Source organism: Thunnus albacares, chromosome 10, assembly GCF_914725855.1.
Source record: "Thunnus albacares chromosome 10, fThuAlb1.1, whole genome shotgun sequence".
Lineage (NCBI taxonomy): Eukaryota > Metazoa > Chordata > Actinopteri > Scombriformes > Scombridae > Thunnus > Thunnus albacares.
The window spans coordinates 33,934,458-33,958,077 of record NC_058115.1 but is presented as its reverse complement, the minus strand read 5'-3'; the positions used below and the strand labels follow the sequence as shown (position 1 = coordinate 33,958,077).

At 42.2% G+C, this 23,620-nt stretch overlaps 1 protein-coding gene across 5 annotated transcripts in view; it reads right to left on the bottom strand.

Annotated features, from left to right (window-relative positions):
- Window positions 1-23,620, bottom strand: part of LOC122990057 (transcription factor COE3-like) — a 164,110-nt gene that overhangs the window by 105,587 nt on the left and 34,903 nt on the right. For all 5 annotated transcript variants that reach the window (XM_044363187.1, XM_044363189.1, XM_044363190.1 and 2 more), the window contains exons 5-6: window positions 21,200-21,273; window positions 9,927-9,995 (exon numbers count right to left, since the gene is read on the bottom strand). In XM_044363187.1, coding sequence (XP_044219122.1) covers window positions 9,927-9,995; window positions 21,200-21,273 — 143 coding nt within the window. The remainder of the gene's footprint in view (window positions 1-9,926; window positions 9,996-21,199; window positions 21,274-23,620) is intronic.

Sequence of the window (23,620 nt, the reverse complement as noted above, 5' to 3'; positions counted from 1 at the left end):
GTGTGTGTGTGTGTGCACTCTAACATTAACAAGGTGAATTGCCTTGAGGGGGTGAGGTGCATGCTGGGAGGGGGATTTGGCGAGGGGAAGGAGGAGGGGGGGGGGCTCCCAAAGTTCCCATGATCCCCTGGTGTGTACCCCGCCCTGGGTCGGGTGGGGGGGTTGGTGGGGGGCGTTTCCAGCTGAGCTCGGCTGGATGTTGACACTCAGGCGGCTAACGAACCTGCAGGTGGTGATGTAATCACATTTGGCATTAATTCCTCAATCCAATTAAGAGTCGACAGGAAGTGGGAACCAGCTGACGGCGCGGCGAAGGATAGCACCGCCGTGTTTACTTACAGTTTCCCGCACTCTTAACGGGAAGCCGGGTGCTGCCTTCACAGCCTTCGTTAAAACGGGATCTTTCAGTTTTACCTGCGTGTGTTTTACCTGATGTCAGACGTCTTCATGACATCATCACATCCTGTAAACAGAGCGGCGACTCGTCTGTCAGTCAGGATTTCATCACAAACACAACGGAGCTGAACTTCATGGATCAACAGGAGGTGACCTCCATCATCTCCCCCCCCACACCCCCCCCCCCCCCCCCCCTCCAGGGGTAAATGGCTGTAGGAAGCCCCCTGGGCCACTGAACATTTCTCCCTGGATCACATCAAACCTCATCCAGCCCCGAGGGCCCCTGCAGGGCCCCGGCTACACCGGGGGCCTAATGGAGACTCCCAGACAGGTGGAGGTGGGGGGGGGGTTCCAGGGTTTCCAGGTTGTTTGTGAAGAGACATTAAAACAGCTTCGTCTCTTCTTCTGCTTCTTATTTTCAGTTCACAAACAATAAAACTGCATCACATTCTCCAAACGCACAACAAACCAGAACCTTCAGACTGAGACGCTCAGGAGCTTCTTATTTCCATCATCGATTCATCTGCTGATTGTTTTCTTGATATAATTCATCCTCTCTGTCTCTTATCATTTCTTAGAGCACAAGGTATGAGATAAGGCTTCAAATTGTCACATGATGCAACCAGCAAATATTTATCATTTCAATTTTAAAAAGGACTCATAATTGCAGCTCTGCGGCTGAAATGAAGACATAAAGATGTGTTTTTACTAGTTTAATGGACATAGTTTAAGGGTCGCATTATGCTAGAAAATAACTGGTTGCTATGACGACAGAAGTCATTTATATAAAGACAGGATTACTGCAGACTTCTTCTTCTGCTGCTGAACGTAAACAAACAACGTGCTGCTGCAGTTTTTCTAGAGAGAACACGTTCTGGAAAACAGAGGCAGAGGTCAGTTACACACACACACACACACACACACACACACACACACACACACACACACACACACACACAGTCATTCCTCTGCTATTCTTGAATCTCTTCTCAGTCACATAAAGTAAACACGACTCTAAAAACAGGACTGATACTTGACCTCTGACCTCTCTCTCTCTCGTTCTCTCTCAGTTTCTGTCCAAATACAAACAAATGATACATTTCTTCTGGTTAAGATGGAAACACAGTGTGACCTCACTGTTCTGGGATCAGACATTTAGACGTTTTTACAGCTGAATAAAGCTGCAAACCAACGGCGAACATGAACAGATGATCATATATGGAGGCTGATGTCTCTCTGTTAACCGTTAACAAGCTCCGACGACGTTCAAACACACCTGAACGACGAGAAGAATCGATTGATCAAGTTGTTCTAATCAGGCTACAAACCTGATGTACTTAACAGATAAGAAAGCCAATGTTTTCACAGTAGAAGAAGAAACTTGTCCTTGTGTTTGTGTTACAGACCCACGTGTGTGTGTGTGTGTGTGTGTGTGTGTGTGTGTGTGTGTGTGTGTGTGTGTGTGTGTGTGTGTGTGTCTGTGTGGGTGAATAATTCAGTCTGAACATCAGGACACCTGCTACAGCGTCTGGACAACATCCATATTTTATTTTTGCAGGAAACATCAGCTGATTCTGATCATATTTCAGATTTTATACACATAAACAAACACAACAAGGGAAAAAATGCTCGTCTCTGATTGGCCGGAAGACGGTAATTAAAATCATAAATCAGGACATCTCATTGGATGTTCTGCATAATGTTTAAAAGCTGTATTAGATGGCGGGAAAGTGCAGCGACAGTAAAGACGTTGTTTTAAATTGGATTAAAGACGCCGAGGTGTCGTCGTCGTGAAGGAATCCTGGTGATTCTCAGTCGACGTAGAAAAACACAGAACTGACACAAATGAGAAAGGAGTCGTAAAAAACGTTTTAAAAATGTAATAAAAGTCAGAGCAGAGATATTAGATATGATACCTGAGTTTCACCACTGATGCCAAACAAAACTACACTTTTATGACCTTGTTTTGAGAAAATATAAACTCTCCTCATTGAAGACAAGAAGCCAAAGTTGTTAAAATAAATGTTAAATACCGTCTGAAACAGAAGCAGCTGTGTGACAACTTCGTCTTAATAAAACTGACAAGACAGATTATAAAAAGAATGATCAAAATCTGAGCAGCAGATGTGCAGATATGCTGACTCGTCTCAAACTCTACAAACACTGGATCCTACATTTCCCATAATGCAGCTGGATACTTTCATTACAGCCTCCCTGCAGGTAAACAACCACATCTTTCAAACTCTACACCTTCACTTTTTTCACCCATAACATCCACCTGTTATCGTATGAACTCCACCCGCTGAAGAAGACCAAGATATGTGGTTGAAAGCTCCAGAAAAGGCTTGAAAATAGAGCTTGATTTGTCAAACCAGGTCAACTTTTTGGATATTTTTGCCTTTTGGACGTTAAAATCCTTGTTGAGTTTCTACATTAAATTGATTATTGACCAGGTGATCATGTGACCAAGAGCTTTATGATAAAAAGAAGTAAGTGTTTATGTTTCAGGTACATTAAGTTCCTGTTTGTTGCTCTTGAATATGGACACAAATCTCATCTCTTAGCAGCTTCAAAATGAAACGCTGTCCTTACCCCCACTTTACCCATGATGCATTGCCCCTAAAGGTTGCCTGGTTGCATGTTGGCGCCATTAAACCCCATTAACACGCCGTCAGCTTCTTTCAATAACCAACATAAACCTGAAATCACGCCGCGGCGGTTTGACCTGCATGTATCCGTCACCCTGATCCTCGCCTCAAAATACCCAGAAACCCCTGCGGCAGCCTCCAGGCCTTTCTCCCCCCCCCCACCCCCCCTTCCTCTCTGACTGTCTCTTCCTCTCCTCCCCCCCCTCATCCTCCTCATCTCTCCCTCTCTCTCTCTCTCTCTCTCCTTTCAATTTTAGCCTCGCCTGCCCAGTAATGTCCTGCTTTTATTGTAAATCTATACTCTTAATCTGGCCGGCTCCGATGGGCCTCGCTCGCCCGATCAATACGCTACGATTGCTGGGAAGGGTCCACAGGGGCAGATAACCCCCCCCCCCCACCCACCACCACTACCACCACCACCCCCCTGTGGAGTTAACCCTCCGTAGGGTCCAACACACACACACACACACACACACACACACACAGTAACATGACTGATTCCCGTCTGCCATTTTGAAGAACTGACAGTTTTTATTAAAGGAGCCTTTCAGACTGAATCTCTCTGGTCTCAGTGTGTCGGTCGGTTCCTCGCAGAGAGCAGCAGCAGCTGTGGTCAGTTGGGATTCATTTTTCGGTCAAATAGTGAGAAAGAAAAATGTTTCAAACATCCACAGATGTTTCTCAGTATATAAGCGGCCTCCATGTTTCTCCATCTGTGGGATCAGGTTTCAGTCTGGCTTCTCCTCCACTCAGACATCCCTGATTCTCACCACAAAGCTCCAGCACATTTCATCCTGTTCTAAAGACTAAAGCTTCGGTGAAAGGTTGAGGTTCGTCTGTCGTAACGTCGTCCAGGACGCCGTCCCCCCGACTCGCTCCAACGACTCCGAGAATCGTACAAATGTGAAGAACGTCATGATTCAGAGTTACACTCGTCTGAACATCAGGACTCAAACCTGCAGAACAGAATCTTCTCAGCTGTTATAACTTAATGTGACGGTTAAACTGGATTCGATAAGCAGATGAAACACTGACATCAGATTGAAGAAGAGGATTCGATGCATTAATAAAGCAGAATCCATCCCGTCCTTTGTTAACTGTACGTCTGATATTTATAAATTCTTCTGGTAACATCAGCTCGTCTCTGCATCTCCAGCAACTTTATGTTAAATGTTAAAAAAAGAAAATGAAGCCAACGAGTGAACGATGATCTCTGTAAATACTGAGAGAGACAAAATTAACAAAACTGATTTGTTATTTGATTAAAGTAAGAAATTTGTTTGCTTGTTTTTTATTTGTGACAGTTTGTTAATTGATCGACCGACACATCCCATCATAACGTATATAAACACATAAATGCATCTGATGGTGTAAACTGACTGATGGTCTTTGCTACAGATCAGCTCTGTGGGTGAATTCAAACGTATTAAAGTTTAAACCTTTAAATAAGAAACGTAAGCAGAACTAAATAAAGGAATAAAAAGCAACATGAAGTAGAACAAACTAATAAAAACAACAGGAACCTCTCCGTCGTATTTTATCTAAAAAGCGTCTTCGTTAAATCAAACCTTCCTCTCGCCGGCGTCTCAGCTCCCACGAGACAATAAAGCATCTTTAACTGTGAGACGGAGACGGCGTGCAGGAGTTTCTCTTTGCAAACGATGATTCATACTCAAAACAGTCAGCAAAATAAAACTACAAGCTTCCTTTTTCTTTAAAATCAGACGTTTTTAACCTCTTCAACCCTGATTTAACTGCTGCTGTCAGCTGACAGACGGAGGAAACATCACCTCTACGTGTTTATTGTCTCCAGCAGGGCGGAGAGGAGGTGAAGGGGCTGATGGGAAATGTAGTCTTCATGCTTCATCTGACGGTAAAGTTGCATTTTGGCTTCACTTTAAAAAATAAATCAATAATACAATAAAAGCAGGAGGAGACGGGTTTGACAGCAGGAGCGTCCCTGCAGCGGGTGGAGCGGGAGGGTGGGGACTAACTGGGGAGCTGCTGGTGTGTGTGTGAGTGTGAGTGTGGAGGTCAAAGGTCGCTCTCCATCACTCTAAACTCACCTCTCTGCAGATGACATCAAAGCTGCAAATGGCGATAGAGGAGCAAACGGTGATCTGTGTGTGTGTGTGTGTGTGTGTGTGTGTGTGTGTGTGTGTGTGTGTGTGTGTGTGCAGGGGGGGGGGGGGTCATGACCTCCATGTAAGGCCCGACCATTAAAGCAGAGGGTGATGGTCAGACAGCGGAGGAGGGGGGGGCCGGTTGGGGCGGTTGAGGCGGGTAGTGGCGGCAGTGAAGAGGTGTGTTCTGGGTAATTAGAGCTCGGCCTCCTCGCATGCTTTGACACTCAGCGGCAATTTATTGTCCCGCTCGGGCAACTTGGCCACCCATCTAATTGCAATATTAGCGTGTAATAACGGCGGTGTTACGGCGATCCGTCAGCGCCGCGTTCTGCTGCCTCGGCAGGATTTCCTCCATTAACCGGCAAACTGAGGAAACAAAGCGACCTCTGAGAGGAACATCAACGCACATTTATATTCACACACACACACACACACACACACACACACACACACACACTCTCAGGAACATGGACGACTCTTTTTATCTGAAAGCTGAAAGTGATTCTGTGTCACCGTGTTTCCAAACACTGGAGACATTTTTAAGGAACCGAGAATTAAAAATACATAGAAACACACTTCCTGTTATGTTGAAGACTGTTTCCAAAGGGACTATTTCTTCAGTGGAAAGTAGTTCCGGTTCCTGGTGAGATATCACTACAGCCGTCTTCTCTGTAAAGTGTTTTCTCACCAGTAGAGAAACACCTCATAAACAACAACATCAGACTATAAAAGTCAACAGAACAGCCAGCCGCTGGTCTGGAGGTCAAAGGTCAGACGGAGGAAACGTTAACGTGCCTCAAATCATCACAGGTGACGGATGTTTTTACCATCGTGTCTGTCGGATCATTTATGAATGTCAACAAACACACAAAACATGAAAATCACACAAAGCCAGTAGAGAGAGAGAGAGAGTGTGTGTGTGTGTGTGTGTGTGTGTGTGTGTGTGTGTGTCTGCGTGTGTGTGTGTGTGTGTGTGTGTGTGTGTGTCTGCGTGTGTGTGTGTGTGTGTGTGTGTGTGTGTGTGTGTGCGTGTCTGTGTGTGTGTGTGTGTGTGTGTGTGTGTGTGTCAGTTTGATTTACTTCAGTGAGGCGTGAATTCACAACATTAAACCGCTTTACTGTAGCTACATCATTTGCATGATGGGTCACTAAACACACTAAACTGCACCCCCCCCCCCCCCCCTCGTGTGTGTGTGTGTGTGTGTGTGTGTGTGTGTGTGTATAACAGTAATAAATCCTGCATTTCTTAACATGCTCTAAAATGCAGAGAAACAAGCAGGGTTGCAGTAAATCACCAGTGTGTGTGTCTGCACATATATGTGTGTTTGTGTCCGTTAAAGGACCAGTCTGTAGAGTTCAGTGACATCTAGAAGATCAGACTCTCTATATAATATTAATAAGAGTGTTTTAATCAGTGTTTAATCACCTGAAAATAAGAATCGTTGTGTTTTCTTTACCTTAGAATGATCCTTTATATCTACAGAGGGAGCAGGTCCTCTCTAACGGAGCCACCATGTTTCTACGGTAGCCCAGAACGGACAAACCAAACACTGGTTCCTACACATTTGTGGTATTCAGCTGCTGCAATCTGAAACCTCAATGCTAGACGCCACTAAATCCCACATACTGGTCCTTTAAATCTTATTATTATTGTAAACCGTGACTTTAAACCCTCTTACGTTTATAATCTATAAATAAACAGTTAGTGACTAATAACTGAGTTTGGACTTTCAGTTATGAGTCTAAAGCTCCCAAGAACCCGAATTACAAGAAAACTGTACAAATCTTTGGTGTTAATCTCTTAAAATATTATTAAAGAACAGTTCAAGGTTGCAACAAATATATTTTCACTGTTCATAAACATAAATACAGCTGAAAAGTCTAAGAAATAAAATTAAAATACAGTCTCTAAAAATCACTGGTTCAAATTTGACCCAGTTTGACTGAATACAGTAGCAACACTGTGACTGTTGTTCTGACCCACTTCTCCTGTTGTTGTTTGTTATAATCTGTTTGTTATTGATTGTTAATAACTTGTGTATCTTCTGAATGTCGTCTGCACATCGTTCTGTAGTAGAAACCAGACGTGTGTTTGTTGTGTGTAACAGTGAGTCACAGTAACAGATGCTACGTTCACTCAATAAAACAGATTCTGTGTGAAAACTCCACATCAGCACTTTGTCTCTACATGCTGTATAAATATATTAGTTTAGTTACTATAAATACAAACAGCCTCTGTGTTTTCACACATGAAGAGACACTCCGTACCGGCTCTCTCGTCCCTCTCTCCGAGTCACTATACAGCTCCGCCCGGCAGTACCCACAATGCCTTGCGTGAGTAGACGCGGGGAGGTGGACGGTTGGATGTATGGAGTTCATCACATGTGTGACAGAACACACAGAGAGGTGACAAAACCTCTAAAAACACCCATCAAACACACACACACCCGAACACACCACGCTGCCGAGGTGAGAGGATGGACCGGAGAGAGTGTGTGTGTGTGTTGTGTGTGTGTGTGTGTGTGTGTGTGTGTGTGTGTGTGTGTGTGTGTGTGTGTGTGTGTGTGTGTTTGTGTGTGTTTGTGTGTGATGTATTCATATTCTGGCATGTATGAACTTGTGTGTACTGCATGCATTTTCTCATATATTTCTGCTGTATGTGTGTTTTCGGAGAGTGTGTGTATCACCTGTGTGTGTGTGTGTGTGTGTGTGTGTGTGTGTGTGTGTGTGTGTGTGTGTCCTGGCCGCTGTCCAAGGCCTCTCTAATGAGCCAACATAGACTCGGTTCTGACCACTTTCCTTCCTCCCCGCTGACCTCCTCTGAGGTCATTGACTCCCACCACCGCGACCCGACCAATCACAGCCGGGCGCTGTGACGGACAGCCGCCGACTCCAAGGACACGGAGGGGCGGAGGGATTAGACGGCGAGGACGAACGCGGCGTTCATAAAGGATTGTGATGCTGACATTTGTGAGTGTTTTTTTTTATGTGACATTGGATGAAACATGAATGAATGAATCTTTGCTGCTTGTTTTAAAAAAAAAGAAAACATGCAGTTCAGAGCAGGAAGTAAACAGTCGGCCGTGATGCGTTTACACTCTCAACAATTTCCTGTTAATCCCACGTTTTCAGCTCGTAAAACGTGAAGTTTGAGGAACGTTCAGATCCGTGTGCTGTATAAAAACCTTATTTTCCATGTGTGGTGTTGATTAAACAGTTCACACAGTGCGGTCTGCAGGCAGGAAGTGAGAGGTGAGAAAGAAGTGAGACAGAAGAACGACACCAGCAAACACAAGCAGGAAGAAACAGAGAAACGAGACGGATGTCAGCAGCTGTTTCATACATGTACTGTCATTACTGTGACTGCGTCTTCCATATGGATTATGTTTTTAACTTAACTGATAAAACGTTTGCATATTTGACGAGATGTCCATGAAAAACAGGATTTTTTTTAAAGACACATTTGGTGCATTTGTGTGTCGTCGTTTTCATTTCTGTGAAATTCAACCTGCAGAGACTTGTGATTGTCATGTCAGAGAGTTACAGCAGCATCATGAAACCTCTTCACCAAACACAAGAGGTTGTTCTGACCCAATGCTAGTTTTATTTTTTATATTATATTACAGTATGACTGTCAGCTGTTATAATCTGCTGTAGCTCTGATTGGTAATAACATGATTATCCTTCAATGTGCAACTAACAATAAATCTGAGACAGTTTTCAGCTAAAAACTTGACTTTGTTGTGTGTAAAACTGGGTCAAAACTACTGTAGTTGTATAGAAAATAACACCGACACCAACAGACTCTTCTGTGTGTACATGATCACATGATCACTGTGTTGTGCGTTCAAGTATCCGACAGCTGCTGCAGAACATTTTTCAAATTCAATAAACAACCAAACTCAAACATTCTTCTTTTCGCAGTCTCAGTTCTTAAATGTCAAAGCTTCCTTGAACGCACCATCGAAGACGGTTTTCAAAACAGTCCCGACATCAGGTCAAAGTTCATTCATTGACCCGGGAGACAAAAAATGATCTTAACTCAATGTCCACTTATGAGATTTAAACTGCATGTCATGGTCTTCATCAGCTGACGGAGTTACTCAGATGTCATGAAGCGATTTTTCCTTTTATTGAAGCGTTTTTAGAACATTTTGTCCTAAAAGTTAAATGATTGAAAAGATTTCACCAAAACAAACTGAACAGACTTCATCTGCTGATGAAGATCTTTTGGAAAAAGCCAGTAAGTCGACCTTGAGTTAAGATTGTTTAGTCAAACAGAAAATAAACGCTGGCAGTGACGGATCATCTCTCTGTAACACGTTTCAAGCCTCTGCAAGAGGATTTTTTATTGAAATAAAGTGGAAGCAGATGCTGCCCAGGAGGAAATCAATCCACAAATTGATAAATGATTTGGGAAACTGATCAGCAGTGAAGTAATGTGTTATGTAATGATGGAGGTCTGCACTGTGCTGCGTTCACTGGCAGCATCCAGAGAACCTTTAACAACAAGATTCACCTCCAGACAACAGCTGATGCTAAAAATCATTCAACACACACACGACTGCAGCAGAACTATACGTTACATCATCAACACGAAACCAAACACGTCTGATGCAAAATGAGTCCTGGACTGGAGCTGGAACACCTGAACCAGACTTCTGCAGAAGAATGAAGCAGCGTGTTTGTGTTTGTGTGTTTGAAGAGAAAGAAAACAGAACAAATAAACAGCAGACATGAAGACATGACGTCCTACCTGTCGATGATGACGGGGTCGGAGGGCGTCTCGTTGCGATTTCCGCAGCTCTTCTTGTCACAACACCGACTGGAAGAGAAAACAAGACGCTGAGTTAAAGAGATTCTGACAAAGAAAGTAACTGAGTACATTTATTCAAGTACAGTTTAGAGGTACTTGTACTTTACTGGAGTATTTCCATGTGATGCTACTTTCTACATTTCAGAGGGAAATATTGTACTTTCTACTCCACTACATTTATTTGACAGCTTTAGTTACTTTTCAGATGAAGATTTGACACAATGGATAATATAACAAGCTTTTAAAATACAACACATTGTTAAAGTTAGAGCAGCATGTTACTGTTGTAGCTGCTGGAGGTGGAGCTAGTTTACACTACTTTATATACAGTTAGCTAGTTTAGTCCAGTGGTTCCCAACCTAGGGGTCGGGCCCCTCCAAAGGGTCAGCAGATAAATCTGAGGGGTGGTGAGATGATTAATGGGAGAGGAAAGAAGAAAAAACAAAGTTCTGATACACAAATCTGTTTTCAGTTTTTGGACTTTTTCTCTAATCTTTGATTTTTGCTGAAATATTGGATCATTTGAACATTTATTGAAATGAAAGCATGTGAGAAGTTTAGAGGGAAAAATCACTATTTGGTGGAGCTGTTAACAACTCATAGACATGTGAAATGTGACCCCGACTACACACTGCTTTTTGTAAGACGTCAAAAGACAAAAAGGTTGGAAACCACTGGTTTCATCACTGATGCTTCACTATTAATAATCTAATGATGTCATATATAATAATATATCAGTCAGAGGGACCAAACCACTACTTTTACTGCAATACTTTAACTACATCAAGCTCATAATACTTATGTACTTTTACTGCAATACTTTAACTACATCAAGCTCATAATACTTATGTACTTTTACTGCAATACTTTAACTACATCAAGCTCATAATACTTATGTACTTTTACTGCAATACTTTAACTACATCAAGCTCATAATACTTATGTACTTTTACTGCAATACTTTAACTACATCAAGCTCATAATACTTATGTACTTTTACTATAGTAAGATTTTTCATGCAGGACTTTTACTTGTAATGGAGTATTTTTACATTGATGTATTGGTACTTAAAGTAATAAGTATAAGTAAAGTATCTGAGTACTTCTTCCATCTCTGGTCTTTAGTTTAGAGACAGAACAGAGTTCCTCACAAACATAAAAGAACAAACGAGGAAAAAAACAATATAACAAATCAAAGAGTACGTAGAAAACACGTCAAAGAAAAAGCTGGAAGTTACTTTATGAGCATGAAAACATTAAATATTCTGAATCTAAAGTTTCCTTAAAAAAGCAGAACTTTGTTTCTATTTTCCCTGATATTAATATTAAATCACTTGATTCTATCCAGAAAGCTTTTAAGAGATAATTAGTAAATTACAGGTGAATAAAAGATCTGTAAAAATAAAGTGTCTTAATTCTCTTCACACACACACACACACACACACACACACACACACACACACACACACACACACACACACACACACACAGAGTCCAGCTGGGCGGAGTCCAAGCCAAGGTCACTAACAGTTGGACGGCGCCCAGCGATGGATCCCCCCGCCCCGACCCCCGGTGCTGTCGCCCCTGACAACCAGCCAGCCAACCAGACGGCCGCTCGCCAAACAGCCGTCCAGGTAGCCGGAGGGCAAACGGCCGGCGAGCGTTTCATCCAACCAGCCGCCGACTCCAACATGAAGCAGACGAGCGGGAGCCGGTCCACAGTCTGTGGAGGCATCTGGAGGGAGGAGGGAGGGGGGGGGGGGGGGCTGGGTTTCTATCTCTGCTCTGCAGGGGGCGGGCGGAGCCAAATGAGGCCTTTGGTGGCGCAGGTCAGTGTGACATGTTGAACAGCAGCAGGCTGAAGCCAACACATTAATATCCATCACACACACACACACACACACACACACACACACACACACACACACACACACACACTCACACACACACACACACACACACACACACACACACACACACTCACACACACACACACACTCACACACACACACACACACACTCACACACACACACACACTCACACACACACTCACACACACACACACACACACACTCACACACACACACACACTCACACACACACTCACACACACTCACACACACAAACACACACACTCACACACTCACACACACACTCACACATGCACACACACGCACACACACACACAAGAGAGAGAGGTCCGTTCATTGACCAACAGCTGGAGGGAACCTCTGAGTACATTTACTCAACTACTGCAATACTACAAGTACTTCACTACTGCATCAAGTACTTCACTACTGCATCAAGTTCTTCACTACTGCATCAAGTACTTCACTACTGCATCAAGTACTTTACTACTGCATCAAGTACTTCACTACTGCATCAAGTACTTCACTACTGCATCAAGTACTTTACTACTGCATCAAGTACTTCACTACTGCATCAAGTACTTTACTACTGCATCAAGTACTTCACTACTGCATCAAGTAATGCACAATTCAGATGTAGTTGTACTTTATGTGAGTGCTCGGCACATTTCCAGGTTGTTATTGTTAAAACTCATTTAATGGAACCTGAAAATTATTTCTGTTATGAGCTGTGGAAAGAAAGTAATTACAGGACTTTAACTAGTAGTAAAGTAGTAATGTAGTACTATTAACCTGTAGTAGAGTAGTAGAGTAGTAATGTAGTACTATTAAACTGTAGTAAAGTAGTAGAGTAGTAATGTAGTACTATTAAACTGTAGTAAAGTAGTAGAGTAGTAATGTAGTACTATTAAACTGTAGTAGACTAGTAATGTAGTACTATTAACCTGTAGTAGAGTAGTAGAGTAGTAATGTAGTACTATTAAACTGTAGTAAAGTAGTAGAGTAGTAATGTAGTACTATTAAACTGTAGTAAAGTAGTAGAGTAGTAATGTAGTACTATTAAACTGTAGTAAAGTAGTAGAGTAGTAATGTAGTACTATTAAACTGTAGTAGACTAGTAATGTAGTACTATTAACCTGTAGTAGAGTAGGAGAGTAGTAATGTAGTACTATTAAACTGTAGTAAAGTAGTAGAGTAGTAATGTAGTACTATTAAACTGTAGTAGACTAGTAATGTAGTACTATTACACTGTAGTAGAGTAGTAGAGTAGTAATTTAGTGCTATTAAACTGTAGTAGAGTAGTAATGTAGTACTATTAAACTGTAGTACAGTAGTAGAGTAGTACTATGTAACTGTAGTAGAGTAGCAGAGTAGTACTATGTAACTGTAGTACAGTAGCAGAGTAGTACTATTAAACTGTAGTACAGTAGCAGAGTAGTACTATTAAACTGTAGTACAGTAGTAGAGTAGTACTATGTAACTGTAGTAGAGTAGTAATGTAGTACTATTAAACTGTAGTACAGTAGTAATGTAGTACTATTAAACTGTAGTAGAGTAGTAATGTAGTACTATGTAACTGTAGTACAGTAGCAGAGTAGTACTATTAAACTGTAGTACAGTAGTAGAGTAGTACTATGTAACTGTAGTAGAGTAGTAATGTAGTACTATTAAAGTGTAGTACAGTAGTAGAGTAGTAATGTAGTACTATTAAACTGTAGTACAGTAGTAATGTAGTACTATTAAACTGTAGTAGAGTAGTAATGTAGTACTATGTAACTGTAATACAGTAGCAGAGTAGTACTATTAAACTGTAGTACAGTAGCAGAGTAGTACTATGTAACTGTAGTACAGTAGCAGAGTAGTACTATTAAACTGTAGTACAGTAGTAGAGTAGTACTATGTAACTGTAGTAGAGTAGTAATGTAGTACTATTAAAGTGTAGTACAGTAGTAGAGTAGTAATGTAGTACTATTAAAGTGTAGTAGAGTAGTAATTTAGTGCTATTAAACTGTAGTACAGTAGTAATTTAGTGCTATTAAACTGTAGTAGAGTAGTAATGTAGTACTATTAAAGTGTAGTACAGTAGTAGAGTAGTAATGTAGTACTATTAAAGTGTAGTACAGTAGTAATTTAGTGCTACTAAACTGTAGTAGACTAGTAATGTAGTACTATTAACCTGTAGTAGAGTAGTAATTTAGTGCTATTAAACTGTAGTAGAGTAGTAATGTAGTACTATTAAAGTGTAGTACAGTAGTAATTTAGTGCTATTAAACTGTAGTAGAGTAGTAATGTAGTACTATTAAAGTGTAGTACAGTAGTAGAGTAGTACTATTAAACTGTAGTACAGTAGCAGAGTAGTACTATATAACTGTAGTACAGTAGTAGAGTAGTACTATTAAACTGTAGTACAGTAGCAGAGCAGTACTATGTAACTGTAGTACAGTAGTAGAGTAGTACTATGTAACTGTAGTACAGTAGTAATGTAGTACTTTGTAACTGTAGTAGAGTAGTAATGTAGTACTATGTAACTGTAGTACAGTAGTAGAGTAGTACTATTAAACTGTAGTACAGTAGCAGAGTAGTACTATGTAACTGTAGTACAGTAGTAGAGTAGTACTATGTAACTGTAGTACAGTAGTAATGTAGTACTTTGTAACTGTAGTAGAGTAGTAATGTAGTACTATGTAACTGTAGTACAGTAGCAGAGTAGTACTATTAAACTGTAGTACAGTAGTAGAGTAGTACTATTAAACTGTAGTACAGTAGCAGAGTAGTACTATGTAACTGTAGTACAGTAGTAGAGTAGTACTATGTAACTGTAGTACAGTAGTAATGTAGTACTTTGTAACTGTAGTAGAGTAGTAATGTAGTACTATGTAACTGTAGTACAGTAGTAGAGTAGTACTATGTAACTGTAGTACAGTAGTAATGTAGTACTTTGTAACTGTAGTAGAGTAGTAATGTAGTACTATGTAACTGTAGTACAGTAGCAGAGTAGTACTATTAAACTGTAGTACAGTAGTAGAGTAGTACTATGTAACCGTAGTACAGGATGCGTACTCTTCTTCTTCCTCCGCTGAGTCACAGTCAGTTCCTCAGTGAAGTGAAATCGGCTTCAGAGGCTCCAACGAGACAGAAATGTAAGAAATTTGTCAGAATGAATTTATAACACTAAACATCAGCGCGACTCTGCGCTGCAGCTTCTGAAATGCAAATGTGAGTCTGACAGAACGGATCCATCTATCATTAATAACAACAAGTCAGTCCTGACATGAGATCTAATTTTCTGCCTATAATCTCCTGACGAGCTGCTACTGCACAATGAATTCACATCTTTTTCTTTTTTTCTCTTTCTTATCGCTGTGAGGGTCATTAACATATCTTCCGGTAATTCTTAAAAATTAATCATATCGCATTTGACCCGCGACGTCCAATTACGCTCCTGCATTCGCCCCATGCTGTCCTGAATCAAATTGCCATTTGACAAACAATCGTCAAATCGAGGCTGCGAATGCCAAATGAGACGCTTTATGAATCATTTATCACGCCGTTTGATCTCTAAGTACAGAAAAATCATAAACTAAGCGCTGTGTTTGTGTCCCCGCTGTCTCTGTGTCTCTGTATGGATGTGTATGTGTGACTGTTGCCATAGAACGCGCCACCATAATTTATTCCCCCAGCTACTTGGAACCATTAGTGAAAGTTCCAGGAGACCAATTAGCATTGGAAACCCACTGGTGCTGCTGTGGTGACAACCTCCTCCAAACTGCCAAAGAAGTGTTATAAACAAACTGGACCCCAGGAGCACTGCCGGGGCCCCTCCAGGGACCCGGGGCCCCTTTCCAAAGACGAAAACAAACCTTGGCTGAGCGTCCACAATATCGCCTTAATGACGTTTCCCCCCGGGCCGCAAACAGGCTAACACCACGGCCGGCTAATGACTGAGAGGAACAACACACACAAACCTGAGAGGGAGTGTGAAGCTACGAGTGTGTGTGTGTGTGTGTGTGTGTGTGTGTGTGTGTGTGTGAGGCTAAAAACCAACATAAATAAAACAAACTCTGTGTGTGTGTGTGTGTGTGTGTGTGTGTGAGAGAGAGAGAGAGAGAGAGAGAGAGAGAGAGAGGCTAAAAACTGACAAAAATAAAACAAACTGTGTGTGTGTGTTGTTGCCACTGTCACTCATTTTGGCGGGGAGAGTTCGTCCCTGGTCGCCGCTGCAAAGAGGCTTCTCAGGTCGCCGTGCAGCCACCACACACACACACACACACACACACACACACACACACACACACAGAAACACACACACACACACAGAAATACACACACACACACACACACACACTCAGGCCCCAAAAATAATTCAGCCACATGAGCCAGTTTGGCCGGGGAGCCTCAGCCGGGCCACACATGCATCATTACCGCTGGCTGCTCCTCCTCGCCGCTCAGCAGCCACTTCAGACGCCGCCACAAGTGGAATCTACTTAAGGCACAAAGAGAAGGTTTGTCCGGGCATGTCGGCGCTCTACTATCACACACACACACACACACACACACACACTGAGAGCCATTCAAAGGCTCCCTGAGGGTCGTGCACTCGGATCACAGCGTCCAGATAACACCAAGCAGGACGTGGGCCGGCTCGCTTTCAAAGGGCAAGTGTTGTAATTACCCGAAGGCCTGGAACAGCCAGGCCTGATGATTCGCTCCAGCCAGCGCCGCCTGGCCTAGAAACCACTTTCCTCTCGGCAAGCATGGCAGCAGCTTTTTCTCAGCGTTGCCCTGAGCCTGGCAGACAGCGAGGGAGCGAGGTGGCGGCGAGCGGCCCGGAGCTGGCGAGCCTCCGGGAGCCCACTGGCAACGTCGCCGTGCCAACCTGGCTGCCGCCACTGCGCCTGCTCATTGGTTTGTGATTGGAAGCTTTGGAAAGCAGCGGAGTCCTGTTTAAGAATGGTTAATGTGCCGAAATGATACGATGGAGGGGTCACACACACACACACACACACACACACGCACACACACACACATTTAGTCCTGAAACCTCAGTTTCCGACAGTGGACGAAAATAATTTCATATTTCTGCTTAACTGTACTGAGAACACACGGAGAACATCCTGATTTAAAGGCAGAGTCAGTCATTCTGGACAAAAGATTGTTGTTATTGTTATTTGTTATTTGAACTAAACACTCAAACAAACGCACCCTCCCTTCTGCTCCTTCAGAAGCTCCGCCCACCAAATTCATGGCTGGGACCAAAAATAGGAATATGATGGAATCCAGAGCGATGCATCAGCTGTAGAGTCACTTCTGTTGCTCTCACACTTTATCACAACAGTCCGTCCTCACTCTCCGCCCCTCTGCGGCCGACCTGCACTCAGCGTCAGTCAGCTGACTCCACCAGCTGATTGCATGTCGGCTCCACGGGAAGAAATCCAGTGTTTGTATTTACTGATTCATTGATACGGTTAATAAGGTGAAAACACTTATACAGCAGGATATTTGTGTGATTTAAACAGCTGCCTGCTCAGATTGCGCTTCACTAAACGTCGCAGAAACGGACTCGGAGCATAAAAAGACGTGTGTGGTCCATGAGACTGTCTGGGATTCAGTGTGGATGATGCATTTAATAAAATGGAAGCGTATCTTTCTATGTGAACTGGCCACAGCCTCTCTCTCCAGTTCACCAGCCATCCTCCACCATTCAGTGGCTGCTGGGGACGGTCATGTCCTCACACAGACAGCTGCTCTGATGACGTCCCTGTCCTGTGCACCAGCACCAACGCCTCCAGCTGATTGGCTGATTGGAGTAGTGTTGTGTTGCTCAGTCTGAGCCTGTTTGTTTCCCATCTACAGAACCAGAGCTGTGTATGAACAGCTAGTGGACTGTGAGGAGATATTCACTGAATCTGACAAAAAGTTTATTGAACAATCTTTCTCTACAATCACTGACTCCACCTTTAGACATTTCGACCCAACCGAGCAACTTTATTGAAGTAGATTTCAACAACACATTGAAATTGTAACATCATTTATCTTATAATTCTTATGTCAAATTCTTCTCAGCACTTTCTCTGTATTTTTCATACCAAAATGAAAACTCTGAATATGAAAACTGGTGAATCCGACAAGTAACAGACAAATGTGTTTGTGTGAGGAAACTCCTGCATGTAGCTGCACTGAACTCACTGAACAGTGACGGATCATAAACTGATGAAACTGACTTGTCATCTTTCTGGTGGATTCAGTGTGTTTACCTGCACCAGGTTACGCAGGTAATCAGGGAACACGTTTACCTGCACTGTAGTAACCTGGTCACTGTAAACATGCAGTAAACATTTCTTGACTTCTCTTTCTTTGGAGGGGAGGTAGAGTAATAAACTTTAAGTCCCCATCAAAATGTGTGATTATGAACTGCAGATTTTTATAAAGTCTGATAGAAAGAGCTGTGTTCCTGAAATCATTTTAACCAATAATATCCATATTTATCTGCTGTTGAATGTAAAATGTGAATCTCCAGTGTAACTCCAGCTACTGTAATGTGATGGAGGGAAACGTAGAAAGTCTTCCCATTGTTTTGTTTTCTTAAAAACAGATTAATAATAATATTTCTACTCGTTAATACTCAGGTAAAGTAGCAGAGTCTCTACACTGGCCTGAAGGACACAAGTGGAGTTTCTTGGTCTATAAATCACCGGGGAGGCTAACGGGGTGTTCCTCCACCTGTACAAGCCGAAACAGATGCTACACCCAAAGGTGCCGCCTGGTGAGTGTGATCCAGGTAGACAAACCAACAGGGACGCCCATAAAGACGGTATCACCTGGGACCGTGAAGGTAGAGAGACACAGAGAGCCGGAGAGAGAGAGAGAGAGAGATGGAAACAGTGAGGCAGTCTCTGATCCCTCACTCATTAGCGAATGGAAACACAGCATCCATCAGGGGGAAAGCTGGTTAATAATCACACTCAATCACATAATGACTGAAGCTCCGAGACGCAGACAGCCAGCCGTCATTATGGAAATGAAGCTCGTATCGAAGGAATCTCGCAGGGGGGAAATGAGCTCGACGCCCCGATAAAAGGAAGGAGGAGAGAAGTTTAGAGATACTAAAGTTTGGATGAACAAGTGAAGGAGATTAACGCTGGAGCAGGTGTATGAGGAGGTCAAACTGCACGGCTGTTTGTTCTGTTACAGCATGAAGACGAAGCTTCTGGTCTCAGAGACAAACTGGTGTCGACACACCCGACCAACCCCGAAACCCTGAGCCTTCGCTTCAGAAAGTCACATTAAACATCTGCCTAAAAAGACTAAATGTACAAAAACAGTAAATCAGTTCCTGCTGATCATCGAAACCAGTTTACTCCATAGTTATACCAGTCTACTGCACGTCTAAACCAGTTTACTCCATATTTATACCAGTCTACTGCACGTCTAAACCAGTTTACTCCATATTTATACCAGTCTACTGCACATATAAACCAGTTTACTCCATATTTATACCAGTCTACTGCACGTATAAACCAGTTTACTCCATATTTATACCAGTCTACTGCACATATAAACCAGTTTACTCCATATTCATACCAGTCTACTGCACGTCTAAACCAGTTTACTCCATATTTACCCCAGTCTACTGCACATATAAACCAGTTTACTCCATATTTATACCAGTCTACTGCACGTATAAACCAGTTTACTCCATATTTATACCAGTCTACTGCACATATAAACCAGTTTACTCCATATTCATACCAGTCTACTGCACGTATAAACTAGTTTACTCCATATTTACCCCAGTCTACTGCACATATAAACCAGTTTACTCCATATTTATACCAGTCTACTGCACATATAAACCAGTTTACTCCATATTTATACCAGTCTACTGCACGTATAAACCAGTTTACTCCATATTTATACCAGTCTACTGCACATATAAACCAGTTTACTCCATATTTATACCAGTCTACTGCACATATAAACCAGTTTACTCCATATTTATACCAGTCTACTGCATGTATAAACCAGTTTATTCCATATTTATACCAGTCTACTGCATGTATAAACCAGTTTATTCCATATTTATACCAGTCCACTGCACATATAAACCATTTTACTCTAAATGTTCATCAGTGTATTCACACCTAAACCATGTTTGGACCAGTTTAACTCTAAACAGGTTACATCTAACATGATAACAGTTTACTGCACACCTAAACCAGTATAAACCAGTTCACTTTATAGATAAACCAATTTAGAGAGAATGTAAACAGTATACTCTGCATATTAACCAGTTCACTGTACTCCTAAAGCACCTGCCTACTACACATGTAAACCAGTTTACTCCAAATGTATTTACCAGTTAACCTCCACAAATAAACCAGTTTACTGGACATAGAAACATGTTTCCTCTAAAGATAAAAGCACACGTTTACTGCTTTTGGCCAGTTTACATGTAAACCAGTTTAGCCTACAGATGAACCAGTTTATTGCACAGCTAAACCAGTACACTCCACACATCAACCAGTCTCCTGCACATTTAGACCAGTTTACCTGCATTAACCAGACTGGTGCACATGTGAACTATCTTGTGCAGATAAAACCTGTAAATCTTTTCTTTTGTCGACATCTGGAGAGAAAAACACACAACGTTCTGTATTTATGTGTTTATGTGTGTGTTTGTACATGTGTGTGTTTATATGTGTGTGTTTGTACGTGTGTGTGTCCTATTTTTATCCCTCTTCTTCTTCTTCTTCTTCTTCTTCACTCCTCAGTCTGAACCAGTAAAACCATTAACTCTCAGACAACAGCAGACACGCAGGGCAGGAAACGTGTTGATTGGTGTGATCAACGACAAACCGAACCAACAGCTGCTCTTCTTTTCTTCTACACAGACACACACACACTCACATACCACACACACACGCACACACACACACCCACACAAACACACATACTCACACACACACACACACACACTCACACTCACACTCACACAGACACGGTGTTGCCACGGTACTAAAATTTGGTTTTGATACCAAGTCAAGAATTTTGATAATCAATACTGGTTCCTTAATAAAAATAATAATAAATGTATTTTTATACATCAGCTGCAGCTCAAAGTGCTTTATGAGCCAAAAAACAGTTAAATTTCAAAAGGATCTCGAGAGAGAAAGGAAGTAAAATAATAATAATGAATTATTCTGTAACATGGTTGTAAATTTCTAACATTTAACAGAAACTGAACTGTTGTAACGTTTCTATCTCACCGACTGAAATCTGCTTTATTTTCTCCTGTTTTATGATTAATATCCTCGTTATGATTATCAGCGTTTGTTGTTTTCTTACCTGCACATGATCTCGTGGGTGAGGAGGACGCGACACATCTCCGGGTTCTTGTCCTGTCCTTCATACAGGATGGGCTGAAACACACAGACAGAATTCATTTCATTCTGTTTGTGCACAATAAGGGAAATATCTACATCATGAAAATCAAGTTATTACAATATGCAGTCAAAAGTAACATTGACGCCACTTGTTCACCTGCTGCAGTTTACAGGACTGTTGTGACTCCAGACTGACGGTTCTCACAGTGAAGCTTTTTGTGGTTTACTCTTATTTATTTCCTGTTCTGATGTCGGGTGTTAAACATCTGCCTGCAAGTCAACAGTCAGGGCTTCAACCTGCTCTGAACGCTTCATTCATGAAGCATCTTTTTCTGAGCACCAGCGTTTTTTTACATTTGTCCCCAATGAGGAGAGAACGTATACGGCAGCATGCGGCCGCCTGGAGAGAAAGTTCTGCATCTTGTGAAGACAAATCATCTTTCAAAATCTTTCATTCCTGTTAAACCTTGACAGCAGTATGTGGAATGAATATTTCTATACTCGTGGAGTTTTATTGTCTTAACTAATCATTCTGGGGCTTGTTATTGCTGGGACTAGGATTTTACTTATTTATTATGTATCTATTTACTGTTTATTTATTTACATGTCTGTGAGTACCTGTGTACTGACTGTCTCTGGCATAGATCTGTCTGTTATTTGTTTGTTTGTTTGTTTGTTTTCTTATGCATGGTCTGGGTACACGGCCAAACTGAGCTGCCCTTTCAGGATAAATAAAGTTGTCAGAGTCTGAGTCTTTTTTCAGAGCGATGCTGATTGATGCCAGTCTATCATACAACAGCGGTTAGAGTAGTAATATGTTGTCAAGATATTGTTGTCGTTACCTCAGAATGAGTTCTTTATATCTACAGAGGGAGCAGGTCTCTACAGTAGCCCAGAACAGACAAACCAAACACTGGCTCTGCAGAGGGACTTCTCCTACTCGCTTGGAAGGGGAGGCTGTAGCTACTGGTCACAGCAGGAAGTGATGCAGAGAAATTCATCACTGTGTTAAAACAAATGATTTAGTTCTTTCTGTGAATACTGAAGATATTTCACACCTCCTCTCCGATTATATTGAACCCTTTTTACTTGTCTTTTAGAGTTTAGTTTGGATATTTCATGTCAACAACATTAATTCAGTATAATGTTGTGTGCACAGAGTCCTGATGAGGCGATACTTTATGGAACATGATATTTAGAGTCTGAAGAACATTTTGATTCTAAATATATTTAAATTATTTTATTTTCTCTGTACTGGGCTGTTTACTCCTCCTGGTATTTGTCACCATTATGTTCAATAAAAAGTTAATGAAGAGGTCAAATAAAGCTCAGTGACTAACTGGACAATAAGTGAAACCAGTTGATATAAAGTCTGTGAGCAGCATGGATCTCGTCTCTGTAGTGGATCAGTTCTGGTTTTAGTTTGAAACTCTTTGTCTCCTCAGAGATCAGCTCTGTCAGATTATTGACTTAAATATCGAAATACAAATATAATAAAGTTACTTAAAATTATTAACGGTGATAAACTTGACACAAACAATCTGCACAGATTGACTCTAATTTAATAGTTCTAAATGTTTTATGAGCAGATCTTTCTTCACATATTTAGGAAGAAGTTTATTCTTTGGTCCCTTCGGCAGGTGTGTTCGTCACTTTCTCCCTCCGACTCTGAGCTGCCTGAAACCCGACACCAACAATACAGTCAAACATGGCCGCCGACCACTTCCTGCACGCAGAAACACCTTTATCAAGAAATACACCTCCCAGCTCCCAGCTCCCCTTTTGGTGGTCTCAGCCTCCTCCAGCCTTCCCAGAATTCCCTGCCAGATGGCGGGCGGCGCCCCAGGATGCAGCCCCCCCCCCTCCTTATCCTCCCATCGCCCCCCCCTGCCCCCCCCCCTCCCCCCCACCTCCTCCTCACACCCACCGAGCTGTCATGTCAGCGTCCGGATGACGGATGACCGCTGAGACGAGAGAGGTGTGTGTGTGTGTGTGTGTGTGTGTGTGGTGCTTTTTGTAATACCCTGGTGGTTGTAAATGAACTCCAGTAAGAGCACGCGTGTGTGTGTGTGTGTGTGTGTGTGTGTGTGTGTCCGCCTCCCCCTCTTTTCCTGCGATGACCTACAGTACCACTACCTCATCCACCTTTATAGTCAAAACAGACCTCCGCCCTGCACACGCACACACACACTCTTTCTCTCTCTCTCTAACACACACACACACACTCTCTCTCTCTCTAACACACACACACACACACACACCCCTGGGGGACAATACTTTTAGGATAACGACCACTTCTGCATTATTGATCCTGATCCTGGCTCTGTTCCTCTGGATTAAAATGCTCCAGTTTGACCAGGAGGGATGTGGATTGCATCAGTGT